General features: G+C 33.2%; 1 protein-coding gene across 16 annotated transcripts in view; it reads right to left on the bottom strand.

Moving 5' to 3' along the window:
• Gyf (GIGYF family protein Gyf) overlaps nucleotides 1-9,839 on the bottom strand; it is a 47,973-nt gene extending 38,134 nt beyond the window's left edge. For 9 of the 16 annotated variants that reach the window (XM_089733844.1, XM_089734190.1, XM_089734337.1 and 6 more), the window contains exons 1-2: nucleotides 9,706-9,839; nucleotides 616-902 (exon numbers count right to left, since the gene is read on the bottom strand). In XM_089733844.1, the coding sequence (XP_089589970.1) occupies nucleotides 616-854 (239 nt within the window). In that variant the 5' untranslated portion in view covers nucleotides 855-902; nucleotides 9,706-9,839. Of the gene's footprint in view, nucleotides 1-615; nucleotides 903-1,099; nucleotides 1,172-9,333 lie in introns of those variants that run through there. The other 7 variants (XM_089733934.1, XM_089734096.1, XM_089734300.1 and 4 more) reach the window with 4 other exon arrangements.
• Nucleotides 9,840-12,502: the final 2,663 nt, after the last annotated feature.

Below are 12,502 nucleotides of genomic sequence, written 5' to 3'. Positions count from 1 at the left end.
ATGTTAAATGTTAGCCTTTAGACTACACTGTGTATATGGTCAAACATAACTACATATAACCAGGAAAGTAGTCACCCTGTCTGACCTGCAGTATAATAAATAATAATTACAGAATTGCGAAATTCACGTTAAGATGTTCGTGATCCCCGGTAATCGATTAACAAAGGACGAGTCCTGAAATCACCGGTCGTCCATCTAAGCGAATTTAATTAAAAAATGAGCGCGACTAAAAAAATTGTAACCTGAATTACATTTTCCGCTAACGGCTTCGGCTTCTTTGTATTTTCATTTACACACAAACTGTTCACACTGTCAAATTTATTACAATGTATCCGTCATTCCCGATCAGAGTCTGATGGGTGAATAACAAATACAATTTCCGAAGCTCGATGTCGGTTGTCTCCCTCTAACATTGCTATAAATCGATATGCACCGGAAGCAACGCAAACTGCATTACTCGCTCTCAATAACTAGGTATAATAATAACAGGAGATCAAATTATAATGTAACTTTTCGAGAAATGAAAGTACACTAACAAAAATTATTTACGAACTGTAATAGTGAAGATGTAATAATTTTACAAAACCGTTATCGCTTAAGGAAAATAAAACTCACCTCAATTTCGCCAGTAACACTTTCGATGTCCCAGAATTGTTCGCTGTGTTCCCCGTTCCAGATGGTGTAGGTGTGCCACTGGCCGTTGCCCCAGAAGCTCCCGGACTAGTAGCACCGCCACCCGATGAAGTAGCAGAGCTTGGATTCTGACTATTCGGTGGAGAAGAAGCAGTCCTCTCCCTTGGCATATTACGCAGCCATAATGGACCAAATTTTATTGGATTACTACGATCTCCCATTTCAAAGAAAACTGAACCCGAAATTCAGGCAGCGCGAAGACAGGACAACTGGAACAATGAACGTTTTTTTTTTGTTAACCAAATTAATTTTTAAAATTCGTCAATACGCACAAATCGCATTGCAAAATACACCAGCATTCGATCTATGCCCATTACAAGTCGCAAACGTGCAATTTAAACATATACATTTTACACAGTTTTAAAAGAACTTAATTTACAAAAAAATAATTAAAGACTACTCCAACCTATTACGGAACGCGTTCTAGTCTAAGCGCTGACAAAACCAAAGTGACGCACAACGGGACGCCGGATGCCCGAAGCTAAGTTTATCCGAGGTATCTTGTGAAATAACAAAACAATATTGTATTGCGATATTTTCTGTTAATTATTATAAGCATAAAATATGAATGTAAGTAAATATATCGCAGTACTTTGATACTTAAGTTCAGTACAAATAAAAACCATTTTCAACGAAAGCACCATAGAGAAAATGTCTAGTTATCGAGATTTTTTACTTTTTTTTGTTTTTTTGGCTTTAAGGCTGCTGCACAGGGCTATATTCTTTGTGTTGAAAAATCCACTGAGCTTTTGTTGGCGATTTACTCAAAAGGTAGATTAAGATAGATTAGTTTAAAGATTGAAGATATTTAATTATACGGTTTTCACGAAATCGAATCGATTTTTAACTTAAAATTTACAAAATTAAAACAGTTTCATTTAATTTTCAATGTACTACATTAACAAATTCAATTTTTTAAGCATAGCTTATGAATTATTATATTTTGTGATATAGATACTGGAACTGCATTTATTATTATTGAACGCCTTTTTTACTCGTGATATAAAAAAAATGATGTGATTTACGCGCTGCGAATGCGAAAAGATTAAAAATAAAACACAACAAAAAAACATATACATAAACTTAGCAGAAATTAAATAATCAGCAAAATTAAGTTGAAGGTTTTGTTATACAAGTCTTTCACAGGAATCGCCAGCGGGCCATTACACGTGGGCGAATGAGGGCGATAATTAATAACAAAACAGAAAACAACATTTCGCAGAGCTATTTCCGTCGACGAATCCGTTTTTCCTTGAAATATACCTGTACAAGTCCTGTTTGAAACGGGCTATTTGTGCTCAGCAAAAATCAATATTGTAACGCTCCAGCCAATTACAGATTTCACGAAATTGAACTATATTTCAATTTGCCATCAAACGGATTCATCAAATAGAAACAATTATCTGTTATGGATAAATTATTCGACAAAACGCATAATACTATTGAATCGCACAAATTTAATTCTCGCAAATGCAAATACTTTCTACGTAGGGTTTATGAATACAATAAACTACAAAATGAAAATTTACAAAAATTAAGCCAGTTTATGTTTGAGAGTAAATAAATGTTATATTGCAATTCAAATCGAAATATTTATCTGCAGTTATTATAATAAAAGAACTGAACCATAGGGCCCGGTATTGAACACTACATACGATTCATTTACTTTGGTTTCACATATGTGAACCCTAGTGAATCATATAAGAGAGCTGTCTAACACAGACTGATATAGTTTCTTTTATTTTTTAACTATTCTTTGTTTGAATAACTTGTATGCACAAATAACTTCTGATTAAGACAATACATTTCCAAATAACCAGGAACTTAAATTAAATCTAAATGAATGGTTAAGTCATTGATAAATTTATGATACTTTAATTTATTTCAATTTATAGTATAACAATTGATACTTAATTTTAGTGAATCAAGAACAAACAATATGTTAAGCCAATCAGAAAATATGTCAATCTCTATACTTTAAAATCAATCTACATTAATTTTAGCGAAATGTCTAATAAAACCCGTGTAATTTATAGTTACAGTTTCATAAGTTTACTTTCATGATCTTCATTATCAAAATGAAACGCTTTACATAAACAAACGAAATGATTTTCGATGTACCTAATCAAAAAAGTTTAAAATTATAGGACCGTTCGAATTTAATCATTTGCGCGACACGATAATGATATTTTTACGATATTAATATTATTTCGAAGCTTTTAATTTAACGACACGGTACAGGACATGGTCTGCGACATGACCATAAAATAAAACTATTACACATCATAACAAAGTACGCTTTCCACAATCAATAACAAAAAGTGCATTTATTCAATGTCAGCGGATTTTTTTTTTTTATGTATATAAGTACCATAAGCAAGTGTGCTCATTAACTTTTGTTTATTTATTTAAACCCAGTGAATGTTTTTTTAATGTTAAGGAAGACATACAGCTTAGTTGATGTTTAGAGAGTACCGTCGCTCTAAGACATTTCAAGGATTCATGCTGCTTATGTGACACTGTAGAGGAATCAATTCTAGAATCGTACGTGACAAAAATTATCTCTGAAAATACATTTTCGACGAATTTAGCGATTTCAGGTAAAACGGAATAAGTACTACTCTGCTGGCGGATGGAACTAAAGAAAAATCTTATATCATCATCGTACTCAAAAAGTTCCCAAAAGCATTCCTCATGTAACGGAAGATACACGGCGAGCAACAAAGTATCACTATAAACACACGAGATTCCAAATCAGTGAGATCAGTATTATAATAGACCATCCAAACTATCCTTTGTTAGAAGTGAAATGGAACTGGACGGTACTGGGAAACCACGGCCTAGAGATGGGAGCACTACGTGACGTAGCGTTTATCCTGTGATTTTTCAACAATTCTTTGGCTAGGCGTGAAGTACTACTTCGCTTTATTGAGAACTACCAATAGAGGCCAATGTAACTATCATCCAAATGATTACAATAATAATCATTGCTCAAAATATAGAACCCTAGAATCCCAATACCCTAATATCTTGGTAAGCAATTTAATTATACTTAATACACTAGCTATTATAGTTGAATCTCGTATTTCCTTTTCAAAGATTGTATTTTTGATGTGTAAATCTTATACAATGATATTCTCTATATGAGCGCTTTACTTCTTTACGTGTTTTGGTCAGTATAATGAGTACAAGCCAGTAGCAGAGTCGACAGGAAAAAATTACATCAGGTTGTAGAAAATCGGAAAACGATTTTTTTTGTTCTAATTATGTACATCACAATTTTGTTTTATATGCATTTCTTTTATTGGTAAAACTTACTCAATACATTACGTATTCAGTTATGACAAAACCCATATTTTTATGTACTTATTATTACTTAATTAATTACTTACAAATTCTTTACCTGCACGACAGAAATATTTGTAAGCAAAATCAAGTGATTTAATCATTGTGCGTAGTGTGTCACGGTATAGGTAATTATGTCATTGGTCGATGACGAGATATTCGTCTTCACAACTCGACGACAAGGCGCGTCTTTTGTTTAGACTCTTAGATATCAGTATATATGTATTTCAGATCTCTTAGATATCAGTACAGATGACTAAAATGGTTCTTAGACCGCTACATGCATTTTTAACACTGGCTTTGGAAATATCACCTGCTGCTGAAAAGATCTAAAGTTCGTTGTAATAAAAGTAACTACATATATCTTAGCAATTGAGTTCCTTTTTCATTATCAACAAAAGGATTAAGAATGCAAAGTAATTTCACTAACCGAGACGATTAGACCTAAACTATTTACACTAAAGTTGAACTTTTCAAACTTTAAAAAGAACAAGGAGAATTTCAAATTAATCTCCATCGAAAGAGTGACGCATTAGTATATAAATATGATGAAGAACATCTCATTGTGTGTCGCCTAGACGTCGTAGATGTTCATGAACATCGTTTAGTAGAGACTAGGCATTATCATTCTATTCTGATCAATATATAGTTGCATTGTGATGTTGTCTTACTTATTTAAATAAATATAAAATTGTGAATGTGAGTGGTTACGATATTTAAATTTATGTAACAATTAATAAAATAATAACAATCCTAAAGGTATAACAATAGTACAGTATCGTTATTATGAATTGGAAAATGTATGTAATAATAAATGAACCAGCTGTTGGTCATCAAAACTATAACAGTAAAGAAAGTGCAACATACTCGGAAGTAACCAACATTTTACTATTTACAATCTTCATTGGAAATAAACTTTAGATCTAACAAATTCATTATTAAGCGCAAAACTAACCAAAATTATAAATATGTATAGAAATCTAAATCAAACAAACGTCCCAAGACTGTTTAATCTTTTTTCAATGCGAAAATCTTAACATACCTAATCAATTATCAAGTGTGTTTTAGTGTACAATAATAACGAAACAGTCAAACAAAGGGTGTAGGGCTTTGTTATTATAAATAATGTTCATAGTTAAACTAATCAAGTAGGGCCTGATGAGAGGCCTCTTTTGTGAGGCCACTTGCCCTTCAAAAGAGGCAATAAGTGCAGGAATAGCAGCTATATAAAACAGTAGAGACCCGTATGTTCAGACCGGTAGCAACATCCAAGTAATGTTTTTCCTTTCCCTTCGTAGGACAAACAAACATACTGTCTATCTGAAGACTGAAGTCGCTCATGGATGTCAGCAATGCCAGAGGCAGTCAGGTCGCAGTCTACAACTAAAACGTCTATGGACTCTGGTAGTCACCACAGTTAGATTATCCACCACGCCAATGACGAATGCACATGCAAACTAGAAAAAATAAGTAGTTCTTTAAATATATGTATACTTTAGACAAGGAACAGGAATAAACTCAGTAAAAACTATCCATTTGCAGGATGAATTTATCTTCACACAGTCCAAAAATATTGAATAGTACTTATTCAGATTATGTACAACTTTCATATGTTATATAACCTTGTTAGTTACTTAAATAAACAGAGAAATAAAAAAAATGTCGTTTTGAACTCTCAGTTTCAAATTGGTTATCCGTTTTCATATTATTAATAGATATGCTAATGCACTTAACATTAGCTGGGCCGAGTTCTATTTCCCAACAAAACAATAAATATTGAACTAAATTTTTCCAATACACTTTAGCCTAAATCAATTACGAACATGAATGTTTTTTTATAAAAAAAAAATTGTTCTGTGTTCGCTAATTAATAAACAAATGATCTTTATTTTCCGCAATAATGAAATAAGACACAATTTTTTTATTACAGTATAACTCAGGCCACCTAGACAAAAATAAATAGTCCCTGGCATCAAGTTGCTATTTGCAACTGGCACAAGGTGGTCTTTCAGCCTGATGGTGTACAGAAAAAAACATAACTACAAAAATTGGCAAACTCTGATGCAATAGCATTAAGTAAAATAATTGACATATCCCTACAGGACAAAACAGCTCTTTTTTGTGTCAAATATTATAACACTGGTTAGAATTGTATTTCACACTGGACCAAACCCTGTTGAAAAATCTTAATTTTTCAGTAATGATGGGCCTTTCCATAATGAGGATATTTGCTCAGCATATCATAGTGGAAAGGAAATTTTTGTATGATATAGATATTAACATTTATTTATTAAATAACAGATGTATTGAGCAATTTATTGTAACTTTGATAAAAGTTAAAACCTAAGACAACCGATGCTGTTTAAAAAAAGCAAGGAAATAAATAGCCTTAAAGTAACTGTACCTAATATTCACATCAGACCTCAACAGCGCTACTGGCAGTATCTAATGACGAAAATTTGTTAAAACTTTAAATAGTATGCCTGTGCAAATAAATAAATGGAGCAGTTTTTAATAGCAATAAAATGTTAGTCTAAATTGAGCTTATTCAAACATGGTCTTACTGGGTTCTATGTGTTACTCTGTATAATATGTGTTTACAAGAGCACAGTCCTGACATGTAATGAAATATAATAAATATAATTTTGTTTGTTGAACTTTAGATTATGTTACAAATTATTCTTTTGTTCACACTAGTTTTACAGAAACTGGCTTATATTATATTATATCCACAAATAACAAGCACATTCAGAAGCATTAAAAAAAGATAATCTCTAATTAAAATAATGAATAAATAATAATAATATACATAATATGTATATAATAGCTATGAAAACTTATCAACAAAATCATTTCATTCGATTTTATCTTAAACATTTTATAAAATAAAATATATTTTCTATACTAATATTATAAAGAGGAAAGATTTGTTTATTTGTTTGTTTCGAATAGGCTCCGAAACTACTGGACCGATTTGAAAAATTATTTTTCCATTAGAAGCCGACATTGTCCCTGATGAACATAGGATACTTTTTTTTAATTTTTTTTTATTTTATTTTTTTGGTTTCATGTGTGTTTTAATGTTTCCGAAGCGAAGCGAGGGCGGGTCGCTAGTATAAAATAAAGTGAAGAATGTTATTTTGAAGAATTTGCAAAAACCAGAACACAATATGTTTTCTTTGTGTGTGTTTCAGTAATTTTCCACATGATTTTTGAAACCAGAAACTCTTTGATCATGAAAGACACACAACCTCATGGTTCGCCTAATGTTAAGTAGTTATTAAATTTCATGATGAGAATGCATCACTCACTCGTTATATACATGAATCTACCTTTGAGGCTTGTGTGTAAAAGAGCTTTATATTAAGAATGATTATTAATTTACTAAGCTAAACACCAACAAAACACCAGATCTAAGCCTACTAAGCATAAATACTATTTGTTTTATTAAGATCATATTTCAAGGCGCCTTCAATATACACTGCATTTCTTTTAGACCATAAATTCCATTAGTCACATAATTTTTAATTGTGGTACAGTGGGTGTAATGAAAATGTATTCAAAAAAATTAGATACATTAGAATTAGATTTGTTACATATGTGTATTATGAAAAAGTGTGCTAACCACTACTCTGAGCAAATCGAAGATTCTGTGGTAGCTAATAGGTTGTCTTAAAATTGCCTAAATAAGTTGCTTGCTTATAACCATCTTTAAATTGAACAAAATAAAAGTTTGTAGTTGTTTATTATCCAGAATTGTTTGGTTTGTTTTGAAAAAGGAAACATTACCTTTTTAACTAATAAGAACATAATTTTGGTCTTTTTTGTATGTTAGTCACAATGGCAAGTCAGAGTAGCAAATATACTCCACCACTGCATTGACTTAGCAGTTTAATCAAATGCTAATATTGAAAAGTTCTAAGGTTTGTTTATTGTGGTTCCAAATAATCTAGTAAATATTCTAGCATCTAATCAAAGCAACGAAAACGTAAAAATGGAGAATTGAGATCTGCTACTAGCATTGTGTGTATCAAAATGATAGCACCATGTTTCACCCAGATTCGAAGCCATTCCAATATTTTTTGTTATAGTAGAGTGAGAAGTAGAATGTTTGCGCTTACATCGATGATCAGTCTCAGAGGGTGAAGGCAAGTATTCAAATTCAAAAGAACCTTAATGATTAAGTTTTGGCTTTTGCATAGTAATATTAACAAACTATAATAAGTCAAGTGAAAGTCACTTGAAACAATGGTGTAAAATTTACAGTAATATTATGTAATTATCTAATTTAAAAATATCCAATCACCCTTTTGAATAATGAGTACTATTTAAAGAGTTTATTGAATCTCTTATCAGAGTACTGGTCTAATAATATAACTAGTTAAATATTCATTGAATGTGATTTAGTCGTGAAGATTTGATTGTTTTGAAACAAAATATAAATACACTCACTTATGTTTCTGAATCATTTAAGAAAAAACATGTTCAGAAATCCTTGGATATATAATAAAACACTATCATAGAATATAAATAATTAAGGGCACCACCATGCCTTCAAATTTGACCAAAACTTTTAACTAACTCAATTTATTCTCAAAATTGCAATAGAATTATATTGCATATATCTCATTATATTGCAATAGAACATACCTCTGCCCTTCCTATAATAGGAACCTTATATTTTGATGTTTAATAACAATTAATGATGTGATAATAATGAAATTACATTTAAAATTTTCTAATTTAAATTTCTTTGTTAAATATAATTTTATTGAATATCTGTGAATTATTTATTAATTGTTTAATTTTTTTTACAATAATCAAATGATGACAAGGTCCTGTTTTTAATTTCAATTTTTGCGTTTTGGCATTATATAGTAAAAAATTAGGTTCTTTAATATGAAAAAAACTATACATAACAGTTAATTATTTTAATTGAGGTTTGTGATTTAATAATGTAATTTTTATTATTTAATTTGTAAATATAATTTATTTATTTGAGATGTAGTTATTTATGTGGATATTGTCAGACTATAGATTGATCTTTTTTGAGAATCGCTATTTTAACGCTAACAATACTGTTATCTTTAAAAAATAAACAAATTATTAATTTCAAATGTTGCTTTTTATATAAATAAAATTACATTTTAACTGATAATTCTCTATTATAAAAACTGTAGGTGTTAAATGGATAATACGACATGCTTTTTAAATCAATTAGTGTACAAACATGCGCGAAAAAAAATTTAAAGTATAGAGCTACGCACAGGATATTGAGAATAATAACATGCATACCCAAGTTGGAGACATTCGCATACACCTCGCAGATTTACACAATAGTCCCGATACAGAAAATATGTATTAGGACATGTTGTACATAACGTGCAAGACTACATGCCGAATCGGCATCACAACACATAGTCTATTATCGAAAGCGCATGGCTTTGTTCACAACACCACTAGCATATTAAACCACGACATACCACACCGTGTGCTTTCCTGGACATCTCGCAAACAGATTGAACACTCGATACAAGAGTCAAGGTGGAAGTTGAGCAAAATATTTTACGAAACAAATTATACCATAACTGAAGTTAATCTTTATTCAATGAGAAAATGCTAATGGGGACACGGACATACATATAGCGAAATTGGATCAATAATTACCTAAGAGCTTCAACGATTCAATAAGACGCACGCACGGTGGCGACAGCAATATGGCGGACCAAAGTGAAAAAAATCTGTTCTCTCTGATTAATTTGAACGTCAACGCATGCACTTTACATGAGCCATAGACAAACAAAATACTACATTATAACAGCGTGCTAGATTCAAATATCTCTAACAAATCTAAATTAATGCTATTTATACCGACAAATTTTTTGGCAGAACCATTGAGCGTATCCATTTTATTTTATTCCATATGGAATTTAATTTCAATAATTCTTATCTAATTCTACTCCATTTCACTTTCAACAGATAAGGCTCTGGCCTTAAATTACTAAAAACTGGCAGTTTGGATTATGTTACTTTTGCCTGTACATTACACAGATCCAAAATAAATACAATTGTTTTTTTTTCCTCCGGTACAGTTTGTGCATTAGCCAGTATCAAGTAATAACATTTTTTTAGTTCGCCATTTTAATTATTTATAGATTATGAATAATAAAAACGAAGGAAACTGTCCATTTTGGCTATTATTAGCATCAGTAAATAGTAGTAAGTAGTAAATAGTAGTAGCACGGTAAATACAAATGTTTAGAACAACTTGTGTATCGATCAGGTAGGGATGAACATCGCTCATATAACATTGATGTTAGGATATCGATGTTTTCAAAAATGGACATCGGTAAAAAAAACGTCGATGACATATCAATGTTTTTTTACAAATTACCTTTTTTTTCGAATTTACACCAAGGGATTTTTCAAACAAACTGAGTTTGATATGAAAAATCTAAGTACATATTATCATCTACCCAACAAAATACCACAAGATCAGCATTCAACTCCAAAAGGGGAAAATAAAAGTTAAAATGTACAGACCTGTGTAATCATCTTTTATCATATAAATTTTCATAGGCAGTTAAACAATAAGAAACAATTTTGACGAATATAATAAAATATAATAACACGTATTAATTAAACATTCATTAAATTCTTACTGTTATTTTTAAGTAAAATTCTAATTATGTAATGAACATTATTATTAACGAACGTTTATTTCCTCAAAATTGAATTTAAAAATAACAGTTTTTATAGTCTTATACCCTGGTAATGAATCAATTTGAAACGAAGATCCAAGGCGGTTGCAATAGCCAACGTCATGACATATGCAAGTTTAGTGTTCGCTCATGTGGCCCGCGCTAAACTGAAACTCCTTCAAGTCATTCAATCCCGTTGTTGCAGGATAGCCGTCGGAGCATCAGGGTTCTTAAGGAATGTGGATGTCCATGATGACCTGGAGCTTGACTCAGTCAGTAAGTATTTACAGTCGGCACATTTTTTTTTCTTTTTTCTTTTTCCTACCTAAGCTTATAGCCTTAGGGGCTATTTCAGCGTAACCCTAACGTTTGTAAGTGAGCTCACGGGGCTCAAACCTGATGACGTTGCTAACACGAACCCTAACAAGAGCCGTGCTTCGCAGAATCTACCACCGGATCGGAAACGCGACCCACTGAGAAGATCCGGTAAGAAGCTCAGTGGGCTGTGTCTGAGAGTTAATTTACTCGTCGAGCCCTTCGTCGCAAGCGACGGGTTCGACGATGCCACGATGAGCACGATGGGAGGGTTCTCGTGTCGTACCGCTTTATCGAAGTGGCGCATCGACGCTGACTGAAGATACTTAATGATGGACTCTAAGTCCAGGTCGTCATGGAGGTCGACGTTCCTGACGAACCACGGGGCTCCGACGGCTATCCTGCAAAAACGGGATTGAATGATTTGGAAGGATTTTAAGTGAGTGCGGGCCGCGTGAGCGAACACTACACTTGCATAGGTCATGACGGGGCGTATGCAAGTTTTGTAGAGTGTCACCTTATTTCTAAGGGACATTTTACTTCGCCTACATATCATCGGGTAGAGACGTCCTAGAATGAAGGCGGCACGGTCGCGTACCGTCTTGATGTGAGGGCGGAATGTCATCCTACTGTCGAGGGTGACGCCTAAATATTTGACCTTCGGGGCCCACGGTATGGGCTGGTCGAACATCGTGATTGGGCGAATGGCGGAGGCGGAGGTGTTGACGCGCCTAGTCGGGAGAGAGTCGGCACCATTGTACCACATTGAGAAGGCGACACGACACGAAAACCCACTTGTCGTGGCCGCCGGAAATTATATACCCGATCCTGTAGACCCAGTGGTAAACAGTCGGTGTCGCCCTAAACACGTCATTACGTATCCTCCCGATCCATTAACGGCTTTTAGGTACCTTAGTCACCGGTCACCGTCCTCGCCGAACCCGTCGTTTACGACAAAGGGCTCGACTAGTAAAGTAACCCATAGACAGCCCATTGCATTTCTCGCCGGATCTTCTCAGCGGGTTGCGTTTCCGATCCGGTGGTAGACTCTGCGAAGCACTGCTCTTGCGCGGGCCAGTGTTAGCAACACTCCCGGTTTGAGCCCCGTGAGCTCACCTACTCGCCTGGTGACGCTGACATTAGCCTCTCAAGGCTCTAGGCTAAGGTAGGGAATAAAAATAATAGCCATCTATGAACAGTGCTCTAACTTAACAAATCTTTTTGTGACTTCTTTTTCCATTTCTAATTTAAGCGATAGGATGGCTTCATAGAGAGATGGCATACCAGAATATTTTTCAAGCATGCCACGAAGGCAGCTTACGAGAGATATTACTTTGCTTACTGTAAGAAAATTTTGTGCATAGATTTAATTGGTTAACCTTTCGAACGGTTGCAAAAGTTGAAAGATTTCGTGAAGGCAGCTTATTTTACATAACGTGATCATTAGA

This window comes from Bombyx mandarina, chromosome 01 (genome assembly GCF_030267445.1).
Source record: "Bombyx mandarina strain Sakado chromosome 01, ASM3026744v2".
NCBI lineage: Eukaryota > Metazoa > Arthropoda > Insecta > Lepidoptera > Bombycidae > Bombyx > Bombyx mandarina.
The sequence above is the reverse complement of the archived record's forward strand: the minus strand, read 5'-3'. Positions and strand labels throughout refer to the sequence as shown.